Below are 27,747 nucleotides of genomic sequence, written 5' to 3' on the forward strand. Positions count from 1 at the left end.
AGGAGACGACGTTGTCATGACAGAAAATGAAATTGAGCATGAACTAGTTGCGGAGGCAGAGAGTGCGTGGGCGCTGCGCGAATGGTCAATCCAGCATGTTTTGTTTCCATCAATGAAGCTCTTTTCCAAGCCACCAAATTCCATGGCTACAAACGGAGCATTTGTCCGGGTATGCTGCATTTCTTTACGATCCAAAGACCTACCTTGATTAATGAGGCCATCTACAACTGAAGGGTCCAGAGGGTCAAAAGGCCGAAAATAGCTCGAAAACCGTCTCTAATCGTGGGCAAGGCCAAAGGGTTCGTGGGCCCCACTGGACAAAAAAGGGCCAAAGGGCCAACCGGCCGGCCCACATTTTGAATCTCAATGGCTAGTTGATGTCAGTTACTGTTGGATTTGAATTTTTCGTTTTTCGTTTTTTTTTTTTTTTTTGGCCTAAATTTTTTTGAGAAATTTTTTAAAATTCTCATTTTTTCCTATAAATACCTAAGCCTTCCTACACCATTTCTCACATAATGTTCACCATTTCAATTCTCATATTTTCCTCTTCCAATAATCTTTCCTTCAATTTTTTCAATAATTTTCAAATGGCCTCATCTGCAATGAAAGGTAGGGCTTGGACCCGAAAAGAAGATGAAACTCTTTGCAGGGCTTATAGATGGGTCTCGGAAAATAGTGTGAGGGGGAGTTCTCAAACAAGTGAAGGTGTTTGGACTCATGTGTCCAAAAAATACTATAAGTTCTACGAATGCACCACTCCACCAAATACCCGAAACCACGAGAGTTGTTCTTCAAGATGGAAGAAACACGTTCATCCAAGTTTGAATAAATGGCATCAAGCACTGTTAGCAGCCGCAAGTAGACATGAAAGCGGCTCCAATTACTACAACGAAGTAAGTGTTTTCATAATTTATTTTTAATATTTAATTATATTACATTTAATTTCATAAATTAATTTCCTTTAATTTTTGTAATTATATTTTCTAGGTACGCCAAGCGGAGGAATTGTATATGGAGGGCAGCTCGAAACCCTTTCAGTTTCACGGTTGTTGGGAAATTTGTAAAGGGTGGGTGTTATGTGAAGATCCACCTCAACATAGAGTAAGTCCTACGCCGATGTTCGGATCTACATCCTCAATTGTAGATGTGGATGAAGATGGATCCACCTCAACATAGAGTAAGTCCTACGCCGATGTGGATGTGGATGAAGATGGATGAAGAGGGATCATGACAAAAACAATAATCTAAGTCATCCAATGTTGGTAGCATTTAATGCTATGTTGATAGCATTTAATGCTACATAGCATGGAAGAATATTCATAAATATGTATAAGATAAAAATAGTTGGTAGTTAAAATTTATGGAACACAAGTGAGAATTATAACAAAGAGTGCCACTTTAAATTGAAAATGTTTTTGACAAATTTATCCTTTCAGAAATTGTCGAAGGACCTAAACAAAGTTCGGCCAAAAAAAAAAAAAAAAAAAAAGGGGCTACATTTATGGTGCAGCCTGACAAAGAGAAAAATACATGTATTTATTAAGAACAAGAACTTTGAAATATCCACAAAAAAAATAAAGTAATAAAAATATCGAAGATGACAAACCTAAGGCCAAGACGACATACTTATAATGTAATTTAACTCTAGAAGTCGAAATCCTAAAATAGGACATAAACAAATAATAAAATACCAAATGTCGTAAAGTATCAAAATCTCGTGAGTTTGATGTGCATAGCCGTGCTCTTTGAAATAACGTATCATGGGCTAAAATAAGGTACTTGAGCCCAAATTTGCAAAGGTTTGCTCTTTTGACCCGATTTGTGCTTTTCAACTTCATCTTCAATACTCTCTGCCATTTGATCTATCTCAACTTAAAACAAAATTGACAATGCATGGCTGGATATGATGCAACGAAATAAACATGAGAAAGAGAAAAAATGTATTCTAAGCAAATGTCTTAGAGTAGATTTGAGAGCATTGTACCCAAATGTCAAAAATGATTGCCTCACATGTAAAGTTATCAATAATGTCAGATTCTAACACTACGATATAGTATTATTTCTCTTCGTTTGTCGTTTATTGTTCTACCATTTCATTTCTTCCAACCTTCTAGACCTAAAACGGAAGAATCCAACTTGGCATAACGAACTTTTTACATCTCTCTTTAATTGCTTTTCTTGTGTGACTTGCAGCAAGTTTGCCCACCGGACAGGTATCAGAAAATTCAGAAAAATCGTGACATAATTTCCGCGTAGGTTCGCATACACTGGATATGTGTTCAAGTTCTTGCCCACACACTTTCTAATTTTAGATTACATTTCAATTTCATTCGTTTAGATCGCAGCCTTGTGCTTCAATATTTGGACCAAAAATTAAATTGCATTGATGGTTTGATGCTTACCATACAAAACTTTGTCCTCCTGCAGTCACCCTAGCCCTGCCTTTGAAGCTATTGCCAACTCAGGCAATGGCCTACAGAAATCAATTTTTCTTCAATTTATTTCCTTGTAAACAAGTTCTTCCATTTTTTTAGAGGTTGGCTCTTCTTATTTTTATGAAAAATAGAAATTTGGACACACACACACACACACACACACACACACACACACACACACACATATATATATATATATATATATTCTATATACTAAAGCTCAGCGGATTGACACTGTTCATTAACAGTGCCAATTCGGTTTTGCCCCTGATCTAACGCACGGTTTTCAGCCCTTTAAAAGATGCTACATGAATTGACGATTTTACCCCATGGTAGAGTGAGTCTACATATGGGAAGGTGTTCGAACCATCTCTCATCTTCTTCCGTTGCTTTTCCCTTTCGCCTGCTCTCTGTTTCTCTCTGCTTTTCTCCCTGTTCGATCTTCGTGTTTCCTTGCTTAACTCTCTTCCATTTTCTTCCGTCGGTTTTCCCTTTCTCTTCCTCTCTGTTTCCGTGCTTTTCTCCCTGCGTCAATCCTTCGTGTTTCCCTGCTTCTCTCTCTGCGTCGATCGTGTGTCGTATGAAGAGTTTCTTTTCCGGGTGATTGCACTGTTTCAGGTGGTTTCTCTGCTTATATTTTTTTTTGTCTTTTCTTTGATTGGGAAGAAATTTGCAGATCGATCGCTGTAAAATTAAAGTCTTTGCGTTTTGCACTGATTGTTTCCTTTTTTTTTTTTTTTTTTTTTTTTTGATGTTTTCAGTGTGGTTGTTTGATCTGATTGGGTTTTTTTGTTTCAGGAAAATTGGTGTGCGAATTTTAGGGTTTTTGTGTACAACCTTGCAAACCCCTTCTGACCCCTTCTGATTAAGGTCTCTGAGTTTTTTCTTCAAAACTTTTCTTCTTTTTTTTCGATGATTTGTGTGTGGCTGTTCCATCTAATTCGAATTTTCGTTTTAGGAAATCTTGGTCTTCGAGATTTAGGGTTTTCGTCTAGATCGATTGCTCGATCGATGTAAAATTAAAGTCCACTGTTTGTTTTTTTTTTTTTTTTTTTTTCCCTCTAAAACTCTGTTTTACTGTGTTGTTTCTGTTGCATTGGTGGTGTTTGCTTGGTTTTGTTCTCTGGTCTCATAAATTGAATAGTTTTTTTTTTTTAGTGGTTTCGTGTTATCTTGAACTCCAAGTGGAAAGCCCAGGGAGCAGAAAATGGACAATCACAATTATTATTGGTTTTTATATTTATTTTAAACTCATTTTAATTAATTAATTTTTTGACCAATTAATTTGAAATATGTGCTGAAATGATCATATATAATTAAGTTTATTAGTTTGCTATTTTTTTATTTTTTTATTTTTTGGGTGTGTTTTAGTAGGTGGATCGGATTTGAAGTATTTTTTAGGGTGGGTAAAAAGGTTGAGCGGAGTTGGGAAAATTCCTGAGGTAAAGTTCTTATGCCCGTCTCTGTCTTTTAAAACGAAGCCTTTAGGTACACAACTTCGTTTTTCCAAGTTTTTTTTTTTTTGCTACTGTTAAGAGTCGATTAGTTTTTAGGCACACAAGTGATCATATGGATTAGAATTTGACGAAATTACACTGATTCAGATGATATTGATCAAAAGAATGAGTTAGAAACTGAAAATTACAATAGTTACAGAGGTTTTTCGAATCAATTTTTTTGTTTTTTTTTACAGTTAAATCTGTTGATTAGTTGATGTGGAAAGAGGTTTTGGTTGATTACTTATGTGCATAATACCTATTAGTCTTTTTTCCTATGTAGCTACAAACTTATCAATTTGATGTCACTATTCATTAACAGTGAATGCATTGCAAGAAATAAATGACAACTATTTGTTTAATCCTTGGTATAATATATTCCACCATAACATGTTAACAATTGTTTTAAACCAACATGATCTTACCCCATTTCCAAACCAAATTAAAAAGTACGGATCAACTCGCATGTTAAAAAAATTATAAATTTAAAGAACTAAATTTAACAACCATTGCCTGTTTAGTTTAACACAGATTTCCTCCGTTTGATTGCCAAAAAAATGCTCAGAAATAAAACAACTTAATTTCCGTGCTATTGTTGTGATGGATGTTTATTTTAACTAGCTTTTAAGTTTTTAACTTATGAATTTAAGATCTTCAATTTTAATATTTAAACATTAATGTTTTTTTTAGTGCAGTGGTTAAAGAAGAGTAGAAGAAACGTTCTGTTTATTCCTCCAGAAAAGATTAAGAAAGGTGAGTTGATCATAGGATTTAAATTTTAACAATTCAACTTTAAATGCTAGCATATGATTGTACATTGAAGATGGTATTTCAACTTTGAGTTTTAACTCTTTACTGTTATTTTTTTTATTTGGTCTTTGGCATGCCATCATACATGTTGACTACCTATGCTTGAATTAATGTTGAAGTTTTGAGCTCAATTAGATTAAAGTGCATAGAACATCCATAGAAGTGGTAAAAGTTCTTCCCTCAATCAGCTTAATAGTAGTTAACATGTATGCTTACTTTTCAATTATTAAGAAACTGTACCTTCCAGTTGTATGAATCTCTAATGCATCAACATCATTTCTTCTGAGAAGTTCGGAGGTCGCATAAGCATCTCTTATGTACGAGCACACTCTGCTATTATGAATTGGAGTGGTTCTTATTGTCTTTAAGTGATTCTTATCACAACAATTAGGGAAGAAATCCCTTTCTTTTAAATTGGATTATCCCAACTTGCATAAAATTGAGAGTCATGTTGATAAAATCTTTATCTTTATTATGCTGTTATTAAAAGTAGCCTTGAAATATTTTAAATTCGTTTTATATTTATTTGAGAAGTAATTATTTCTTTGTTTGCAATCATCTGCAGATTAATTTTGGTTGAAAAAAAAAAAATCTTTGCTGCATCTCAGTTCCTATTGTAATTTTAACTGCCAAGTTAGCTTTCAGCTGTCAAGTTTACAGACAATTGATTGTGTTTGTAAGTGCTTTTCACTTTGTTAATATTGTGTTCAAGATTATATTTCTTCCTTTTGTTTGACAATTGTCTGATTGTAGTTAATACTGTGGCTCTAAATTGTATATCGAATCATTCTTTTCAAATATTTCTTTACTTAAGTTATAATGTTGAGCTACTTTATGTTATAATTTTATAACTAGATAGTACATTATCATAAAAATAGAATGTTTTGTTTTTTTTTATCAATGTTATCTATGCAGTATAGTCTTTTTGTTTTTTTTTTCCTTTACTCTGTATATTACCTTTTTATCTGAGAAGTTACTTTTAATTTTAGCTTATACATTTTAAACCCATCGGTTCCACGTTGTGTTAATCATGATTCTTGGAACCATAGATAGTTTTTATTTTTGTAGTTAACTGTGTTATCGTTTTTAGTAAAATTGTGAATATCATAGATAAATTATATGTAAAATGCTTTTTTATAGTCATATACTGTGTTATTAAAAAAGTTAGATGTTTGCAAAAACTGTCAATATCACGGAGTGATATTACAATTTTCTATTGTGATAACAATTTTTGTTTTAGTTAACATATACATTTCTTTGAACAGGTGTATTTGTTAATTTTGTGTCACCCATTGTTTAAAAAAGTTTTAGGGCTCCTATTTACTCACGATATATTTGATAATCTAGCCATCAATTTATATAATTTATGTATTAGTAAAAATCAATTGGTTTTTTTATTTTTTGTAATTTGTTTTTCATTGAGAATAAACATTGTTAATACTGTTGATCTTTGCAGTTTCCACTCAGCGTGGATAAGACAAGTAAGAAGTGATACTCCCATTGAAAACTTATCTGCAAAATAAATTTTGCTCTGTGGTTACATGTTGCATTGATGCATAATTTCACAACTGAACTATAAGAAGTAAGAATGTAGTTATCTTATTACTTTGTTAATTTTTAAATTTTTTTAAGTTCTATTTATTATTTGTTTTATATTTTGTTTCTTGCCATTTGTTGCTGAACTAAATTCTATTGTCCATTGTAATAATTGTTTGTTGTTTGCCTTTTTGAACAGATTGGCTATCGTATTTTCTAAAATTTCAATTGTTAAAGGTGAGCAATTTTAAATTTTAAATTATTTAGTTTTAAACTTTACTTTTTTTAATCTTCTTTTTTTTTTATAACTTTTTTTTTTTCCAGTCGCATTTTAAAATTTGGGTGATCCATTCTTTTTAATCATTATAGTATATATTTGTTTAATCTTCACATTATGTGTTTGTTGATACTTCTTTTTTTCATTTTTTGTCTTTTTTTGCAGCGTGGTTTGCACTAATTTGTTTTCAAATTTGTATTACAATTTGATTCTATCATGTCAAAAAGACTTGCAAATGCTTTAACAATTAATGATACAGAACACGAGAAAGAGTTTGTCAATAATCAATCCTATGTTTTATCTAAATATGACAGACAATTTAAAAGAGTGTAGAATAAGTTGTATACAAAACTATGTCGATGTTTTCTTATCTAAGAGTAGTCCAATTATTCAGGAAAACACAGCCATTCACTACCAAGATGGTACTAGCACATCTTCTGTTCAACAAGATGTTGAAAACATAAGTTCTTCCAATATCAATGAATCACATTGCATGACTGTTGTTGAAAAAAATGTTCTATTAAGAGATAAAAAGGGAAAAAAGGTTGTCAATGTATTAGACCAATCTACAAAAAATACTCAACAAACCCTTGATGATCAGAATAATAATCTTATGAACAAGGGTCAAGCATTTTTTCAAAAGAATAGAAAAGGTTAGTTCTTAATTTATGCATCTATTAATTTGATATATCATGAATTTCAATTTTCTAATTGCCTAAATAATATTATGCTCATTTTGTTTTGTTTTTGTATCTTTTTTTGTAGGAGTTGTTAAGGAATATGCGGACTTGGGAGATAAAAGTTATAAGTGTGTTCATTGTGGTGCTTATTTTTGGCTAAAAGAGTCTCTTAAACCAAAGTGTAAAAACGATCTACCTGTTTTCACTCTTTGTTGCCAACAAGGAAAAATTAAGTTTCCAAATCCAAAACCAGCACCACCATTTTTAGATTACTTACTTGATCCAACTAAAGGGCAAAAGAATTTATCATTTCGACAAAATATTAGAACTTATAACTCAATGTTTGCATTCACTTCAATGGGAGCCAAAGTTGATAACTCAATTAACAATGGATCAAGCCCTTATATTTTCAAAATCAGTGGTCAAGTTTGTCATTTAATGGGATCTCTTTTGCCTGTTGATAATGAGTCTCCAAAATTTGCTCAACTGTATGTCTATGATACATATAATGAGGTGGAAAATCGACTTAAAGTTTTTAATTCCAATGGAAACAATCAAAGCCTAGATCCAACAATTGTAGAAGGGTTAATCAAAATGTTTGATGCATCAAATGAATTGGTAAAACTTTTTCGAATGGCAAGAGATAAATTTGAAAATGATGGTCTTTCTTCATTAAAAATGACTTTGCTAGGCAGGCAATTAAATGATAGCAAACAATATGAGCAACCTACAACTGATGAAATAGGTGGTTTGATAGTTGGAGATATAGGATTGTATGATTCTAATCGAGATATTATTATAGAGTCTAAAAGTCATGAATTAAAACGTGGAACAAAGTTGAATCCTAAATTTATGTCTTTGCAATATCCAATTCTTTTTCCATATGGTGAAGATGGTTATAGACCAGATTTAAAATGGAATGAAAATTATAGAGGTAAAAAAACTAAAAGACAAAGAATACCAATGAGAGCTTTCATTGCTTATCAAATTCAAGAGCGAGAACCACCATTAAGTACATTGTTAAGAGGAGGAAGACTTTTTCAACAATATTTGGTCGATTCTTTTGCAACACTTGAAGAAGATAGATTAGATTATATTAGACAAAATCAAAAAAATTTGAGAAGTGAAGTTTATAAAGGGATATATGATGCATTCTCAAAAGGTGATACTGATGCAAATAATTTGGGACAAAAAATTGTATTACCTGCTTCATATACTGGAAGTCCTAGATATGTGATAAATAATTATCAAGATGCTATGGCTATTTGTAGAGAATACGGACATCCTGATTTGTTTATAACATTTACATGTAATGTTAAATGGCCAGAAATCACAAGAGAGTTTGAGAATAAGCCAGGATTCAAACCTGAAGATAGACCTGATATAATTTCTAGAATCTTCAAAATGAAGCTTGATCATATGATTGATTTCATCAAGTCCGGGAAGCCTTTTGGAGAAATTCAAGCAAGTAAGTTACTAAAACTCATTCTAGCACTTATTTCAAGCTTTTTAGTTTTCTTATTTATTATAAAATTCACTTTTATTCTTTTCTTTGTTTTCATTTTTTCCTCATGAACAGATGTTTGCACAGTTGAGTTTCAAAAAAGAGGTTTACCTCATTCTCATATGTTAATATGGTTGAAACCAAATGTGAAATGTTTTTGCGCATCAGATATAGACTCAATTATTTCTGCTGAATTACCTGATAAAAATTTGCATCCACAACTTTATGAAACTGTTAATCAGTTTATGATTCATGGTCCATGTGGTTGTATTAATCCAAAATCACCTTGCATGCGAGAAAATAAATGTTCTAAAAACTTTCCTAAGCCATATAAAAGTGAAACAATTTTTGACACAAATGGTTTTGTTGTTTATAAACGTCGTGAAGATGAAGAAAAATTTGTGATTAAAAACGGCATAAAAGTTGATAATAGATTTGTTGTTCCTTACAATGCAGAGTTATTACTAAAATATAATGCACATATAAATGTTGAATCATGTTGTCAATCAATGCTTATAAAATATTTATTCAAATATGTAAATAAAGGTTCAGATAGAGCACGTTTAGTTTTTCAAGAAAATTTGAATGATGAGATTTTAGCATACCTCAATTGTAGATATATATCACCTTATGAGGCTGTTTGGAGACTATTTCAATATTTCATACATCATAGAGAGCCTTCTGTAGAGCGATTACCAGTTCATTTACCATTAGAACAAAATGTTGTTTTTACAGCTGATCAATCACTACAGTCAATCATTAATCAAAAAGCTTTTGAAAACACAATGTTAACAAGTTGGTTGGAATTGAACAAAAATTTTCCTAACGCGCGTGAACTAACTTATGCACAAATTCCCACAAAATTTTTGTATGATGTAAAGAAAAAAACTTGGAAGCCAAGAAAATATAAAGCATCAATTGGCAGAATAGCATATGTACATCCTGCATCTGGCGAATTATATTATTTGAGAATGCTTTTGAATTTAAAAAAAGGCGCCATTAGTTTTGAGGATTTAAAAACAATTAATGGTGTTGTACATTCTTCCTACCATTCTGCATGCAAATCATTAGGGCTATTAGGTGATGATAAAGAATGGATTGAGGCTTTATCAAGTGCTGCACATATTGCATCGTCTCCTCAGTTGAGACAATTGTTTGTCACAATAATTTTATTTTGTGATGTAGCAAATCCTCAAAATCTTTTTGATAGTCATTGGCAAAACATGTATGATGACATTTTATATAAATTGCGAAAAACTTTTGCAATTCCAGATATGATTGTGCCAGAACATGAATTAAAAAATTCAGTGCTATTTGAATTAGAATTACTTTTTAATAATGCATCTACCTCTTTGAAAAAATATCATCTTCCCATGCCTAATGCAGAAAAAATGTTAGAAATTCAAAATAGGCTTTTGAGAGAAGAATTAAATTATGATTGTGAAGAACTTTATAAGAAACATGCACTTTTGAAATCACAGCTTAACCAAGGTCAAAAACATGTTTATGATTGTGTTTTAAATGCTGTGAATGCAAAAAAAGGAGGTCTATTCTTTGTTTATGGTCATGGAGGCACTGGAAAAACATTTTTATGGGATACAATTACAAGTAAGCTTAGATCAGACGGTAAAATTGTTCTAACTGTTGCATCATCAGGAATAGCATCATTATTATTACCAGGTGGTAGAACAGCCCATTCTAGATTTAAAATTCCTTTGATTATTACTGATTCTTCAATTTGTTCAATAAAGAAAAAAACTCATCTTGCAGGATTAATTGAAAAAACAGATTTAATTATATGGGATGAAGCACCTATGAATCATAAATATTGTTTTGAAGCATTGGATAAATCATTTTCGGATATTTTGTCAAATTCACAAGCTTTCGATAAAAATGTTCCATTTGGTGGAAAAACTCTTTTATTGGGTGGTGATTTTCGACAAATATTGCCTGTTATTCCTGAAGGAACTAAAGAGGATATAATAAATGCTTCATTGAATAGTTCTTATTTATGGCCATATTTTAAAATTTTTCATTTGAAAGAAAATATGAGATTGTCAAAAAGTGGATTGAGTATTGAAGAAAAAAATAAAATTAGTTCTTTTGCAAATTGGATTCTACAAATTGGTGATGGACAAATTAATGATGCAAACAATGTGAATAATTCAATTGATAGGGATTCATCTTTGATTCAAATACCACAAGATTTGATAATTGATTGTTCTACAAATGCTATCCATTCAATTTTTTCTGCAACATACCCGAGTTTTGAAACTTTTTTTGACAATTTTGCTTATTTAAGGGAAAGAGCTATTATAACACCTCGAAATACAACTGTTACAGATGTGAATAATTATATAATTAATTTATTACCTGGACAACAACAAACATTTTTGAGTTATGATTCTTTATGTTCTTCAAATGCAAATGTTGAAAATCTTGAAATAATGTACCCCACAGAATTTTTAAACAAGCTTGAATTCAATGGTTTACCTGCACATAATTTGGTATTAAAAATAGGAATGCCTATTATGCTACTACGAAACTTAAATCAGTCTTCAGGTTTGTGTAATGGAACTAGATTAGTTGTTACTCAATTATTTGATAGAATTATTGAAGCTAAAATTCTTACTGGTACTAATATTGGTCATAAAGTTTTTATACCAAGAATCACTCTTACAGCTACAGAAAATAAGTGGCCTTTCATCTTCAAAAGACGTCAATTTCCAATTAGAGCATGTTATGCAATGACAATCAATAAAAGTCAAGGACAATCTCTTAAACAAGTTGGTTTATATCTTCCAGAACCTATTTTTACACATGGCCAATTATATGTAGCATTATCAAGAGTGACATCAAGAGAAGGTTTAAAAATTTTAATAGAAAATGTAGAGAGTAGTGTTAAAAACTGTACTTTGAATATTGTTTTTAAAGATGTGTTACAAAATTTACAAGAAAATTAACCCAGTTCAGAGACTCTGCATCTCTCACTTTCTCATCTCTCAAATCACTTCTCTCTCTTCCATCTCTCCCAATGTCTTCGTCTCTCGGCTTTCTTGCTCAATCTTTGTCGACTGAAATTTCGAGGTGATTTTCCAACCTAAATTAATATATTTCATACCTTGATTTCATCTTAATTTATTGGGAATTGATCTACATATGTGTAGTATAGATAAATTTTTTCTTTAACTAATGTTATAGAATCCATGTCCTATTTAGAAATACTGAGATGGAAAAGGTTACGGAAAAATTGCAAGGTAAAAATTCCGTTATGAGTTCTCCGGCCGATTTGAGGTGAGTAGTACAAACTTTTATGTTAAATTGATTTGTTTTGGTTTTTCGGGATGCTTAATTTCATCTGCAAACAAAGTTGACCATCCAAAAGTTTCAGTTTTGTACCCATTATTCAATACTAGCTCAATAATCATAATGTTTCCTCTGACTTTGTTTATAAATTCTGATATATAATCATATTTTAGAGTTAGAGTTTTCTATTGGGGAAACATTAGGACCCGATTGTCCTACATCGAAAAAATAGCAGCAGCTGATCCTATTTAAAATGAATCTAATTGAAGACATTAAGGATTGGGCACCTTCTACAAACTACAGTAGTATTACTCTTGATGAGGTCTATTTCATTTCCTCTATGCTGTCTCAATCTTCATAACTCACGTTTATGTGCATTTTTTGTCTGGTTCTTATTTAAAATGTATCTAATTGAATATTTATAACCAAAAGAATTAATTTTTCTAATTGCCCAACTTTACAGGTTTTGCATCATTGGAACATCATGCCTATGTCATTGCTTTACCTAAGGTAGTTGAAATGTACATACAATATCTTAGCTTTTAGTTTTTTTCTTCTTTGGCTGCTTAGAGATTACGTGTCATGAGCCTGGCCTTTAATAGTTTAGGAAAAATTTTGCATCTCTTTGAAAGCTACAAATTCAACTTTTGGGTTCCTTCAACTCAGAATTTATAGATGTAACATTTCAAGGCTCATGTTGGTATGAAATTGTAATTCCTCATCCGTCATTACATTTTTTTGACAGGGATTTCAGTTCATAAAACAATAAACTGCATAAATTTGTAAAAGTCTACTTTTTTAGATGATTGCAATTTGAATTCAATCTGCTTTCCGTGCACATGTGATATGTATGTGTGCACTAAAATCTCCAAAATATAAAATTCCAGTTTCATTCTCTCCCTTAACAACGTTATTACCGAACAAATTAAAGAATATTTTCAGTTCAGAGTATGAGTGCTATATGTGTTTGTTTCATTCCTAAAAATTATGGGACATAATTATGCAAAACTTAATTCATGATCGTATGAAAGCTATGAAACAACTCTCTGTACAATTCTTTAAATCTGGTTCAGTTTTGTCTTAGGTATCCATACAATCATTATTTGTGAGATAATTAGTTCCATGGTTCAATTATGTTTTTTCCATGAGAATATTTCCATGTTGTAATAGAAGAATTGTCTAAAGTTCCTTAAACCTTTCATCTTTTATGTTTACCATAAAACAGATAACAATGCATGATAATGAATTACAAATTGTTTTTTTATTTCTTACATTCAAATTTGGTTTTTATACTTTCTTCCTACGTATGACACCATTTTTCCATCGATGTCAACTAATTATTATATATTATAATTAATTGCCATAAAACTTTTTTTTTAACACTTTATTTTACAATTTTAGGAAGGAAAAAAAAATTGCTAATTCAGCAAGGAGCTTACAGTGCTGACAAATACATTTTCAAACAATGAAGAGGCAAACATTCAAAGGTATGTAAAATTAATTAATACTTTATTAATTTTGTTTTGTTAATGCTTTACGTTTAATTACAATTTTTACTAAACTTTCTCTTCAGAGGAATTAGCTATTACTAATATATATACAAACCATCTTCTTTTCACATGATCTAAATACATGACAAATTACTTGCTTGCATATTGAAAGGCTAAATTGAACATCCAAAAGTATAAAAGTAGACATTTTCACTAGAGATATACCATGTCCACATATTTTAATCTAATATGTTCTTTCACAGATTTACAAAATATGGACAGGATTTATCTTTAATGGAAGGATGTCTGTTTATACTTCCAAATGTTAGCCTTAAACCTTTTGCTAGACAAACAAATAATTAACCATGTATTCACAATAAGTTAGAAGAAGAAAGTATCTATATAAATTGGTAATAGTTAATTCCGCTGAAGAGAAAAGACGGAAATGATGATTCTTACTCCATATAAATAAACCTAAGTTTACCAATTTACGTAAATCTGATCCGTCTTAGATCACCAACATTTAACTTTGTTTTAAAAATTATAATATTGCCAAATAAACTACTATTTAATCATAGCTTGATTTGCAATACTTTTCTAAGTCTTATATAACACTATCACTAAATATATTTTATTGCAAAAGACATCAATTTTCATTTTTGTTGTACTAAATTGCAACAAACTTATATTTTCTGAAACGTTATTCAAATTCTCATCCCAGGTATGCATCCAATTTCACTTACTCTTTATTTGTATAAATTAAAAAATTACCAAATGCAATGGATAGTCGGGGGGCTAAGAATTCACAGTGTTAGTTTTTTTTTTTTTCATCTAAGGTTGTGTTTCAATTTTTATTTTAGATTTTTCCTAATTTGGATAAAACCCTAACGATTTCGTTTTTCTGTCAGTATATACATGCTTATTTAGAATCAAATGACACAACTTTATATTTACAATTATATTTTGTTTCTAATAGCTTATATAAGTTTTTCTTCGTTTTCCTATAACATCGTATCGTAACATGGTCTAATCATATTCAATATAATTGAACAAACTGTTATCGACTGGTTAATGCCAATTTAAACACTTCTAATAAGTTACAGCTACATTTATTATCACGAATTTCAACATCAAATGTAAATTTTTTTACTTCAAATATTTTGTTAATTATTAATAATCGTTTTGACGTGTTATATACTCACACTCATAAAAGCAGTTATCCTCTTATACATAATTCTTCACCACAAATTTATATCACTATTAAAACACTTCTAACCTTAATTTATAGTTACTGCAGTATGTTCTATGTGCACATCATTTTCTTCTTCAATTTCTGCTGTTTTTTGTTCTCTGAGTTGTACATGTTACCGGTGTTCACAACTAAAATCAATTACACAGACTTGACTACAGGTATGCCGCAACTTACATCACTTTCTGCCAACACTCTACTTCTTTTTCTTATTATATTTTCTGTGTTTAAATAGCATGAACATACTAAAAACCTGTTAATTACAAACTATCCATTACAAGTTTGCATTGACTATTTTCTTCTTTTATGTCCAGTAGTTTTAAGACCCGCAGCAACGCGCGGGCACTATTGCTAGTATATTCCTAAAAGATGAAGTTGGGCCAAATTCTGTTGAATACTTTAACTGAGAAGGTAAACGTTGATCTTCGTATCAAATACAACAATTTTATATTGTTCTAGAACAAATTAAAAGTAAAAGTAAAGGAATTGCTATTGGAGTTTGACTTACTAGCAAGTAGGAAAAAAAAAAAGGTGTCAATCTTATAAGATGATTTGTGGCCTTTTTTTTAGAGTGTTGTTACTGACATTTTAAAAATTCATCGTTCAGTTCTTCTTATACATATTTTCATATATTTTTATAAATATACAGTGCATAAAATAATTTTTATAAGGTGTTAGAGTGAGTCGTTTCTATCCGAGTCTGATTCGGCTTCTCACCTCTTGTCACTTGAGCTAACCCTAATGCTCTTATGGACGTTTAAACTATTATAAAACCCTAATACAAGATCTTATTGTTTTTATTTAATTGTTATTAATGCGAGGAAGGAGTGTTTGAAACTATTACAATAATTTAGGAGAGGGGGAGTTTCGAATTCGGGACTTATGGGTGGAAATCTTGCTTCATTGGATAGTTCCGTACCAGAGTGGGAATATTCTTTGAGCAGAAACATCATTTTTTCCTTAGAGTGGTGCTATCCACACACCTATGTTTACTATCCTTCTCAATTTTCAAATGTCAGATCGAATGAATTGGAAATGATTAATGGCCAAAATTAACAAGAGTGTATGAGAAGTAAAAATAGATGCGTGAAATCCAAAATAAACTTACTGTGGAGGAGAAAGTGGAAATTAGATCCTTCTATAAATCATAAAACAGTGGAAATACAGGAAGAAGATAAGACATGTATACTTTTCTTGGTTTGAATTGTACAAGTCCATTTGACCATATTAATGATCCTTCGTATTGTCAATAATCCACATGAATTCCCTTCCACCTCATGTTTGTGGTCTGTGGACTCCTTTCTTTCATGTTTTTTGTGTCACACAATTTTTTCTCAGCCTAGATATTTGAATCCATAACTGATTGTTGGTATGCATCAAATTTAGATGGATTGTTGTGGTTCTGCTACATGATCGAGCAGAATACAAAATCGAAGGGGTATTTTTGAGCCATGAAAATTTTGTCGAGGACTCTTTTGACTACAAAGTGGCAACCCTAAAGCTATAATTTTTTTTATCTTTTAATTAAAGGGGGACATGCAAGGTGGCGAACCACTGTTATCTATCCCTTCTGGGCCCGAATAAGGCTAGTTAGGAATTGCACTAGGGGTGGGCACGGTGCGGTTCGGTGCGGTTCCACCCCTAAATTGGAACCGGAACCGAAATATATTAACGGTTCAATTCGGTGCGGTTCCACTTAAATTTATGACTAGAACATTACGGTTCGGTCTACACCGGTTCCGATTCGGTTCTTGCCGGTTTACGGTTCCTAATAATAAATTATTTGAACACCAAATCATTATGCATTCAAATACATCTTCTAAAACTGATTACATAAAGTTGCATACAACACATCTTTTTTAATGCAAATGTCTTTGGTAGTGGCACCAAGTCAACAAAAAGAGACAACTAAAATACATATGCACTGGTCAATCAGTCAACAAACAAAAAAATGATGAAACAAATTGCAAGTTTTCAGACTTCAGAGAGCAAGCAAGAAGCAGCAGCTCTTGTACACAATTTTTCAACCTATTATACCATGACATGTGTGTGTATATATAATTTATTTATTTATTATTAATAAAACGGTTCGGTTCAGTTCGGCCGGTTCTTGGTCATTCGAAACCGGAACCGGAACCGGTTTGAACGGTTCGGTTCGGTTTTTCACTCAAAGTTGACTTTTCCGGTCAACACGGTTTTTTTCGGTTTTTTTTCTTACGATTCGATGCGGTTTTGCGGTTTTTATGCCCACCCCTAAATTGCACTCTATTTCTGGCCACAATCGGGCATATTCACAGCTTACAAAGTTATATTGTTGAATTGCATATTGATAATTTAGCATAATATGTCAGATTGTTGGTTTGACTACCGTTCATGACAGGAATAAATCTTATCATTATTTGTATACTATATATATATATATATATATATATATCGTCAATGTAATATTGTGGGGTTGCTTTTGTAGGAAAGAATTAAAGACTGAATACAAGCTCTAAGTGTGGACAAATCAAATGACAAGAAAAGAAGAAATTGAGTACAAACCCTAATTTTATTCCATTTGACTAAAGCAAAGAAGTATACAAATGGCCGGCAACATATTACCAAAACAACTATATAATGTAAACATTACATCTTGTCAAGACTTAATTAATGCCAAATTTAACTCAAGGAATGCAATTATAAAATACCAAAAATATCCTAACACAAAATAAACTGTTAACTTGCTAACTTTTCCAACAAGTGTTTCTATTGGAAGTTTTCATCATAAACACGTAGCAATGTTGATAAAAATTCAAGTGCTTAGTGGAAAAATAATTAGTGGTGCTTCTTGAAGAAGCACATGTATAGTAGATGCTTCTCTAGAAAGTGGTTTTACAACCTAGAAGGGTTTTTAATTTGTTGTGTCAAATGCAATCAAAAGCGTAACAACTTTAACTCTTACAGAACTAATCCTAGAAAGACCTTTAGTATATTTTACACTAAGGTGTAATGAATTTGGGATATGTCAAACAATGGGTCTAGTCATAACAATTTAGTATTGAACTCATCAACTTAATACCTCTCATTTACAAGTGAAGAAAAAAATCACTAGACACAGTACTAATAGTAGTTTTTAGGTCAACCTTTGGAAGTAGGAATATTATTTTTTTTACAACTATATTCCACAATAATTAAGAGAAGGCAACATTCTACTATAAGGTAGATTAGCTGTGCCATATAATTTATATCTGAAATCTCACATTTATAAATAAAAAGAAATATTATTAGAATGTATAGTACGATTCGATTGGAAGCAAATGGACAAGAAGGATAGAGACAAGAGTTATACCAACTTACCAAAACAGAAAAATTAATATTCAGAGGACAGTAAATAAAATAGAGAGAAAAATAAATAAACTAAGAGAAGTGAGTGAAGGTGGAATTAAATTTATATTTATTATCTGACGTAATACCCTTCTTTATGCTCAACTGTCTCAATTACTCTTGCATTTATGTGATTTTAATGGTCTGTCAATCTAATAATATAGTCTCTCATTATTTTTCAATGCTCGAACTACCCAAACCACCCCCACAATCTTAATTATAATCTGTTAGAAAACAGATATGAATTATTTGGGAAATTTGTTAAGTGTGTTATGGATGCTAGAAGTTAATTAACCAACTAACAAGTTATCGTTTCTTTGGTTTAAAAAATGAGATTTTTTGATATGGGTCCAAAGTAACTAAAAATTGGACCTATTTCAAAAGTCAAAAGTCACTAAAAATTGGACCTATTTCAAAAGATGACCTATAAAATTGGACCTATTTCAAATTTTTCCTAAAAAAATTATCGCTTCACCGCCAAAATTGATATCTTTCAAACTTTGATTGTGAGGGTTTAATGCATACAATCACGTCATACTAGTCCTGATAGTTTATCGTTGTGAAGAAAAAGCAAGAGTCGAAATTTGGTTATGATGTGTAAACAATTTCTTTACCACTACTGTTTTGATTGTTGATTTATTGTTGTTTTCAAAGAAGACTGTGAATCAAATATTGGTTATGCATCAGAAACAATTCCTCCGTCACTAAAATTCTGATGATTATTGTTGTTTTGAAAGAGAAGAGCAAGAGTCGAACTTTGGTTGTGGATGTACACAGAAACAAATCTTCTATACTAAAGTTCTGATTATCGTTGTTAAATTTAAAAGGAAAGAGCAAAAGTCGAACTTTAGTTATGGAGCAAAAGTCGAACTTTAGTTATGAATGCAAAAGCGAGTCATCTATCACTAAAGCGATGCGCTATCGTGGCAACTTTTTATGATTTGGTTATGGAATGACGGATCGTGAGTCGTATATTTGGGTTAAGGTCCCAGGTTGCAATTTGTCCATAATTCGAACAGAAGTCCAGCAAGTTTATATATGGACCCAGTGGCGACCAAAATTCGTACCCTCTTGCCTGAAAAGCTCGATCTGCAGCTTTTAACCAGAAATCAGATTTCGCTTTCAAGCTTTCAAGCTTTCAAGCAAACATTCACTTCAGCAGCAAAAATGAAACACAGAAAAATCTACCTCATGCACGTGGCTGCAGAGAGCTAGGTTTTACCCATGCATGTGCAACTACCTGGTAAGCTGTGATTGGATATGGTAAAACCATATGAAGACAGAAAAGGGTAAAGGCAAAAGACAAATATGACCTGACATTTTTTCTCATATGAAAATGTTGGGCAGTTACAGTTAAACCGTTGTCATTGTCTTTCTGCTAAAGGGTTAACAAAAGCAGAAACAAACACCTTCCGCCCCGCCTACCAAATCCCATGGTGCAAGCCCAATTGCCCATCATCCATAACCTAATTTCTAAGATTAGCAAGGTAAATAAAAAAGGTAAAACCAAACAGGTAGTGATATTCGCGCTCCACTCATTTCAGATACCTGATTAACAAGGCTCAACCCAATTAACTGAGGATGAATTGAGCCTTGTCCAGGTTAAATATTTTCCGCTATTTTTAAATAGCAAAAAATGTAGTTAAAATGGAGCGCCAATAGCGCTGCCCCCAGAAGGGAAAAAAGGGTTGGAAATAGAAAGAGCCTAACATGAAGTCCTATTAAATTTGAAAAAAAAAAAAGCCCAAAAAAGGAAATAAAGGGATAGACTACTCTAGCACTTAGCTCTTTTAGCACTTTTTTTTTAGCTCCTCCTTGTCTTTGAGGTTGGGGTGGTGGTGGTGGTGGCGTCATGAAGAAAGTCTAGCAAAACAGTGCTCTTGCATTTAGGGCATTTAGGGTCGTCCTCCGAGAGCATCACATACATGAGGCACCTAGGGCATCCGACTAGCATCATGGAAGAGGTCTCCGGGCTGAAATTGTCGTCCTGATTCAGCTCCGACGACACGCATGAGCTTGGCGGTGACGTAGGTGAAACAGTTGCTGATCTTCGTGGTGACTCTGCCAGTTGCTGATTAGCCCTTGGAGGTGATAGGTTCAGCTTTAGGTCAAGCTTCGGACCGCCTCCGTTTCGCCTACTCATGGCTTTGGCATCAAAAAACAAAAATAAATAAATAAATAAAAACTTCAGCTCTAATTTTAAATCAAGCACAGCCAAAGTTAAAACATGTAAACACTACGGAATTGAAAAATCATCTCTTATGTGAACAAAACAGTGAAAATAAAAAAGGGATGTGTGACACGTAATATTACCGCCGAAATTTAAAGTAGTAATATCGATTGTACCTTACAATTGTCGAGAGGGCTTGCGGAAAGGGAGAAGGAGGATTGGAATATTGGATAACTTGTTTTTGGGGTTGGGAGAAAGTTGGGTTAGGCAAAAACCAGAAAAAGATGAGGGAACAAAAACATGGTCATTGGGGAGAGGTGGTGTATGGACCTCAAAACACCATATATATACACACACACACACACACAAAGGGAAGTGAAGGGGAGGGAGAGGAAGATGGATTTGCTTTAATGCTTAATTAAATTATGGGGGAGAGGTGGAGGGTATAGGATGAGAGAGAATTGTTTAGAGAGAGAGAGAGAGAGAGAGAGTGATAGGAATTAAATTGAATTAGATTGAATTGAAGTATTGGGGTAGAAGAAGAGTGTAAATTGAGGCCAGGAAATGTATTAATTGTTGGAAAGATCCCAATAAGAATGCAGGAAATGGAAATTTGCAGTAAATATTGCTATTATAAATAGTGCAGCACAGCAGGGGAAGGAAGGGAAGGCATTGCCTTCATTCATTGCTTAGGCTAGTCGGTGTTTAATATCGGAGAGATGGCCAAAAAAATACAGCACAGGAAAAACCCAACGGCTTTAAAGCTAACCCTCCTTCCTCCCTCCACCAAATTTTAAATTAACAAGCAACACACCAAAGAGAATTAAATGGATTTCTTGGAAAATTGAATTGTAACAACTATAAACTCGATTTGATCTCATTTTGCCCCTATAATTCAAAAGTAGTCAATTTACTTCTTAAAATTCAAAATTCATTCCACTTTACTGTGTTTTCGTTTCTTGTTTCATAGCCGTTAAAGACTAAATTGGAGTGAATTTTGAATTTCATGAAGTAAAGTGACAAGTTTTGAATTTTAGAGGGCAAAGTGGGATCAAAATCAAATTCCAGATGCGTATCTAAAAAAGCCCTATTATATACAATTTTACCCATCTACGTTAGCAACTTTAACGGCTATTTGATAGAAAACCGGAAATATGGTAAAGTGGAACGAATTTTGAATTTTAGAGAGTAAAGTGACAGTTTTTGAGTTACAAGGACTAAAGTGCAATCCAAATCAAGCGGTAACTAAAAATAAGCATAAAAACTATATCTCAACAACATATCATAAAATGTAATTAAACACTTAAAAACACAAAGGGCCATTTAATTTTCACAACCTGAAATAACATTTCAAGATACAGAAAATTAAATGACAAGCCATGTATCTCCTTCTCTTGTTTTGGTAGCTCAGTAAATACTAAATACCATGGACCGTCTCTCAACTTTAATCTAATGGAGTGATGGTTCTTCAACTAAAATTTTGTGACCAATGGTCCCTTATCTCATCAAAACATGCAGTTATGGTCAGTTTTATCAACTCCGTTAGAACTTCTATCAAATTAAGTTATGTGACACGCACGTAAAGTTGAATGAAAGGACAAATAAGGAAAACCAAACGAGAAAAATTGTAGCAATGATCCTTCAACTTTAACCCAATTTAAGAAATGGTCTCTCAACTTTAACCTTATTAGAGCAATGGTCTCAACTTGAACCCAATTGTAGCAATGGTCCTTCCAACATGACTCATTTTAATAGAATTCTGACGAAGTTGACGAAAATGATCATATATGCACGTTTTGATGAGTTAAGTGACCAATGGTCATGAAATTTTAGTTAAGGGATCATGACTCCAATTGGGTTAAAGTTGAGGGACCATTGCTACAATTTTCTCCCATGTTTTTATATATTAAAAGTCCACTGCATTAGCTCATTTTATTTGAGTATAGTTACGTTGGTAAGAGCGGTGTGTTTCTCCTCTGCATCCAAATTTGAATTTCTTTCTTATAATTTAAATTAATTTAGTGTAGAACGTATAAAAAAAATCTATATAACATTCTCTTCTTCTTTCTGGAAAACAAAGATCAAAATAAATTACATTACATCACACGTCTAAATTGAAAGCTCCCCAATTAGCTTAGCTAGTGATATACATAATACATGTCAGGTGTGGTTGGCCAACAATACCTATCACAGAAGTTATGTTGTTATCAAATCTCATAAAACTACTAAATTTACAGTGCCAGGTGTGTTTCTAGGCCTTATTTCATTGATTTTCGAGAGAGAAAGGAAACTGATATATATTAGTGTTTCTTTTTTAAGTCTAAGCTTAGCAGTGGACGTATCTAAATAGACTTTCTAAGTTAGGTACTCCCTACAAATTAGGGAACCCCATGAATCTTCAATTTAATAATATATACACACACTCGTGTATACTGCTCAAACAAATATGTACGTTTCAGACATAAGTTAGCTAGAGGCTTAGAGCAATGTGTTTCATCTCCTACGTACATTCAAAGTTTGAATCATCTTTCCGTTGTTTAGATAAATTTAGCATATTTATGTTAATCGTATGTTCAAAAATACAACAACAATTATGTATGTTACTATCTGATTTTTTTTTTTTCGTTATTTCTTCAATTATGCAGAGAGGGGTAGACTATGTAATTTCCAGTTCATATATTAAAATTGGGTTTAGCATGGTCAATGGCTCAATTTGATGCAATATTGAATGGGTGGGGTGCATTGAGGTGTCCCATCTAAATCAAATTTGCATCACTGTTTTTGAAAAAATGACTCAATCTGGAAATTGCTTGTATAGAAGGATAAAACAAAAAAGTGTCAGTATTTATAAATTTGAAAAGTTCATTTTATTGATTTTTATTTGAAAAAAAATGAAAAAAAAAAGTTGGAAAGGAGATAAAAATAAAAAAAAACATATTTGTGAAAGTTTAATTTTGCTCATTATGAAACTTCATGTTCTCAAATTAAGTGTAAGAGTGCAGAAACTTGGGTTGAGTTGTCTGTGCATTATTTGGCGTTAGGCGAGTTTATATTCTTGCTAAGGGCGAGTTTTGTGTTCTCATTACGTTATAGGCAAGTGTGACTAGTTCTCAAGTGTGCTCTCATTATAGTCATATGGATATGTCATGTTATGTAAATTTGTAGCTTATCTGTATCAGTAACAATTATATATTGGTGGCTGATTTATATGGTTTTAATTACCGTAAGTAGTGTGTTATTCTCTCCAAAAAAATTATGTTGAAATTGGTCACTAAAAATTATTTACTTATATTCAATAATCAATATTATATATATATTTTTATATATAAAAAAAAGTCGAGTATTATGTGGTATAGAGCAAATGGTAAATGATGATTTTAAATAAACATTAAGTTTCTCTTATGAAATTCTTATTGATAGCATTGATGATATTATGAAATCCAATTCCTATATGGTGTTGTAAATTGTAAGAAAAGAAATGGTTTGAACAAAAAAAGAAAAAAAAAAACTGTGAGAAAATTGGTTAGTGATCAAAACATAAGAACTGGCTTCTAATTCTATGTCATATTCTTGATGAGCTTTTGTCTACTTTTCTCATACGGTACTTACAACATCATTACTCCAAAAACAAACACGTAGCTTGATAAAGTTGCTAAATTACTAATAGGTATTATTATGGGTACTTTAAAATTATCATCACGCCCTCCCCTCTATACAAGTTTTCACTTAAGCACAATATGATTCTTTTGGAGCGCAATCTCCAAATTTGAGGGGTTTCAAAATGAGTCATGAAGTTTCAATTTTCTCATATTGTACCATGACATTTTGAACTTGTATCAGTTTGTACTTTTCGTACATGGTTGATTTAACGAAATTCCTACAAGAGAACAAATACCGTTAGCCTAATTGATAAACACCTTGAAGAAAGGAGAGGGTGTCAGCCAAAGGACCTCTGATGCCCAAGTCAGAAAAGTAATTTGAGAAAAATGAGAACTTGATGGAGGTATGAGTAGTAAGTTGCGATTACTGTTTCCTCTGTTTGACCTGGCTATTTATAGAGACTAAAGCCTAGCAGGCAGCTAGGAGGGGAGGCTGCAGATCATACTAGGTAATCCTTGATGGTGCAGGCTAGTCTCCACAATCTTTTTAGCAAGTAGTTCCAAAGGTCCGTTTTGGTAGAAAACCTGGTTCACTGGACACGTAAGGGGAGACTTTGAAGAGTTTGCTTATTGCCACCATTGGGCTGGGTATAACCTGATGGCAAGACATATCATGGAAGGCCCGGATGCCCTTGATACGTTGGTGGCCGAAAGGGCTATTACCTACGGATAGACGAATGTCAAATACCCTTGTGGTAATATGTGGTCTACCCACGACATCAAAGGTAAAATTATCATAGTGAGCCTATGGTCCACGTGTCATTCTCGTATTAGATGTGGTTATGTCTCCACATAATCTACCCTTAAATTATGTAATAGGTGGGACCCATTTATGGGTTGGTGTCACATTTGAACTATTTGGACCAAATTGTGCAATTGATTGTTGTTTTGAGACATAAAACATCAATTTAGTAGAAGTAGAAGTAGAAGTTCTATTACGAGTTTTTTATTTCCACATTTGTCTTGCACATTAGCTCGTAAACAGGTCCTAAACTTGTCAAATCCTCAATTTAATAAAGGATCAAACATTCAAATAGCTCAAATGCAACTTTAAATTTTTATTGGTGTAATATGAGAAGATTGAAACTTTGTGGCCCATTTTGAATATCACACCATACTTGAAGGGTGGAAAATGTTAAATAAATAAGACTCAAATTTTTTTGTTAAATGTGTATTTGAGGATCCTATGATTCTCTTGATTTTTAATATAAGTTGTAGAGGTAGTTTCTAAAGGGGTGTGCTATCCACAAACATCTTTTTATTTTTCACACATTTCTTGTTAAATTCTATCATTTGATTTTCTTCAATTCATCCGATCCGACGGCCGAAAATTAAAAGAGTGTGTAAGAAGTAAAAGGGGTGTATGAATATCACACCCCTTTCTAAATTGTAGCAAATCTTAGTAATTGTTAGATCTACATGCACCTCATGTGAGCATATTGACGAAAATTCTAATAGAGTTAGTCTTGAGGATTAATGCTACTAATTATATAATAAAAAAATTAAGTACCTACACATCCGATAATTTAGTTTGAGGACCAAATTGAGATCGCGTCACAGTTCAGAGACTAATTCACCAACTTACTTAAAAATTAACATATCTTCAAGTGCAGAACTGAAATTATAATGAGCTTCAATTTTGCTTAGTCATGCACGCGTACAAACATGAAAAGAAAGAAATTACCCGAAATAAAATAAAGGGTTAATCTCAGTTTATTACCCTAAAGTTCATGGATTTCAACATTTGGTACATAAAGTTTTTTTCATTCCAGAATCATAACTCAAGTCTTAATTTTGGGACAAATTCATACCTCCATTAAGTTTTCCGTTAAAGTTTCTGTTAACTGATGACGTGGCGTGAACAATAATTGAGCGCCACATGCCAATTAAACCCCTCCTTCTTCCCCAATCCCTCCCTCTTCTCTTTCCCGATCCCTCCCACTCTTCCCTCTTGACCTGTTTGACCCATCTCCTTCCTCTCCTCCACCACATCTGAGAACAACATAACCCGAGTCCCCAGAATTCCCAAAATCCCCATAGCCTTCGTGGTGGTGTTGGTGGCCGCCAGCATACCCACACTACTGCTAGGGCTCGACGGCCCATCAATCTCCAGCTCCGAATTGGTCCTCGCCCACACAACACCACCATCGACTCCACCACGTGGCGAACCCTCGCTCGCCTCCTTCACCTCAGCTAAACCAGGAGCAACCGAATTGGCCTAGACTTCCTCCTCGTCGTTCTCGATCTCCTGGTGATTGTTCTCTGTGACCGATCCATGTGCGACGCATTCCTGCGGCTATCGACCTCCAGCAATGCGAGGGCGGCCAATTGGTCTTCTAGAGGTTTGGAAGTATGGTCAGGGTTAGGGTTTGGCTTGGAGGCTTTGCCATCGGAGGTCGAATCTCCTTATTTGGAGGACATGGAGAACCAGAAAGGTTAGGGAATCGCGGTGAGCTTTGGTGAAAGTGAGAAATTAGGGCTCCAATTGACAGTGCTTGGAAAGAGAGAGGTGAAGAGGGAGGAGTGGGAGAGATCGGGGAAGAAGGACGGGTGAGGTTTTTTTTTTTATTTTTTTGATATTGAAGTGAGCCCATATTGATACGTGGCGCTCAATTATTGTCCACATGAGCACCACGTCATTAGTTAACGGAAATTCTAATAGAAAACTTAAAGGATATACGAAACTGTCCCAAAATTAAGACTTGATGTATGACTTTGGGATAAAAAAAAACTTTATGTACCAAATGTTGAAAATTACGAAATTTTAGCGTAGTAAACTGATATTAACCCTAAAATAAAATTACTCACATGTCCTTTTCAATACCGTTTATACCTGAACAGTGTGGTTTGGTGCACCCCTACTCCACGAGTCCGCTTCATCTTCTGCATTATTTGTTCGGTGTTCGGATGAACGTCTGGAAAATAAATCTAGACTTATTATAGACTCCTTAAATTCTCAATAAGATACTGTATAATATGTTTCTCGTTATCAAAGGAAGAGGAGGGATCTAAAATTGAAACTCTTTCAATCCTAATATTAAAATTGAAACTCTTGCATATTGAGCTATGCATAAATTAACTTAATTTGCTAACAAGATGAGTTTATCTCGAGACCTACCACTTACAAAAAAAAAAAGAGCAATATCACTGTACTATATGTAGTGATTGTGGGCTGCAAAACCAATAGTTATTTATTTGGTAAAAATCTACACTATTGACCACTCTTTTAAAGAATGAAATCACCATTCAACTATATAATAGATGTGATGAGATAATTTAGAAAGATAATACTTTTGTTCTCCTCTTTGGGATGAGCTCATTTCCATATTTGTAAATAACATATCTTCATCATAGAAATTTTAGAATTAGAACGGTTCAATTCATTAAGCTTCATTTAAAAACCATCCCTACAACAAATCATTCAAATTAATTGGAGTACGTTTAGTCATCCAAATATATCAAATAAATGGACGGTTCATTATGAATATGGTACTTGATACCTCCACCGTTAATTCATTTGATAAACTTGGATGACTAAGCAAATTCCGATTCGAATTATTTTTTGTAGGAATGATCTAAAATGAAGATTAATGAATTGAACGGTTCCGATTCTGAAACTTCTATGGTGAATATACGTTATTTGCACGTGGAGAATGAGCACATTGCTCCTAAGGACAACACAAGTATTATCCAATATAAATTAAGTAATTATTTTTCTCTTTTTCGTAATTCGTATAAATTACTCTATGACCATATATCTTGTGGACTA

The 27,747-nt window shown here is 32.7% G+C and overlaps 2 protein-coding genes, 1 long non-coding RNA gene and 1 pseudogene across 6 annotated transcripts; 3 read left to right on the forward strand and 1 right to left on the reverse strand.

Moving 5' to 3' along the window:
- Positions 1-2,818: 2,818 nt before the first annotated feature.
- On the forward strand, positions 2,819-4,682 carry LOC148691449 (uncharacterized). 2 transcript variants are annotated; one of them, XR_015955894.1, is made up of 3 exons: positions 2,819-3,053; positions 3,807-3,877; positions 4,622-4,682. It is a non-coding gene; the product is annotated as an uncharacterized LOC148691449 (long non-coding RNA). The 2 variants fall into 2 exon arrangements; XR_015955893.1 differs by having other exon boundaries at positions 4,627-4,682.
- Positions 4,683-7,319: 2,637 nt separating this feature from the next.
- LOC148691450 (uncharacterized) lies at positions 7,320-15,068 on the forward strand. Of its 2 annotated transcripts, none has more exons than XM_088683617.1 (4): positions 7,320-8,702; positions 12,508-12,554; positions 13,446-13,531; positions 14,823-15,068. In XM_088683617.1, the coding sequence occupies exons 1-3, from the start codon at positions 7,574-7,576 to the stop codon at positions 13,464-13,466; spliced, it is 1,197 nt and encodes a 398-aa protein (XP_088539743.1). In that variant the 5' UTR covers positions 7,320-7,573; the 3' UTR covers positions 13,467-13,531; positions 14,823-15,068. The 2 variants fall into 2 exon arrangements, with proteins under 2 accessions (XP_088539743.1, XP_088539744.1); XM_088683618.1 differs by having other exon boundaries at positions 14,832-15,068.
- Positions 9,220-11,841, forward strand: LOC148691451 (ATP-dependent DNA helicase PIF1-like). Its single transcript, XM_088683616.1, has one exon. The coding sequence runs from the start codon at positions 9,248-9,250 to the stop codon at positions 11,699-11,701; it is 2,454 nt and encodes an 817-aa protein (XP_088539742.1). The 5' UTR covers positions 9,220-9,247; the 3' UTR covers positions 11,702-11,841.
- Positions 15,069-19,842: 4,774 nt separating the features above from the next.
- LOC137712066 (protein GL2-INTERACTING REPRESSOR 1 pseudogene) lies at positions 19,843-20,633 on the reverse strand (annotated as a pseudogene). The gene is made up of 2 exons (XR_015955563.1): positions 20,496-20,633; positions 19,843-20,294 (listed from the first exon to the last, which is right to left on the reverse strand). The product of XR_015955563.1 is annotated as a protein GL2-INTERACTING REPRESSOR 1 pseudogene (transcript).
- Positions 20,634-27,747: the final 7,114 nt, after the last annotated feature.

The sequence above is a fragment of the Pyrus communis genome, chromosome 14 (assembly GCF_041283825.1).
Source record: "Pyrus communis isolate YQ-2024b chromosome 14, ASM4128382v1, whole genome shotgun sequence".
Taxonomy (NCBI): domain Eukaryota; kingdom Viridiplantae; phylum Streptophyta; class Magnoliopsida; order Rosales; family Rosaceae; genus Pyrus; species Pyrus communis.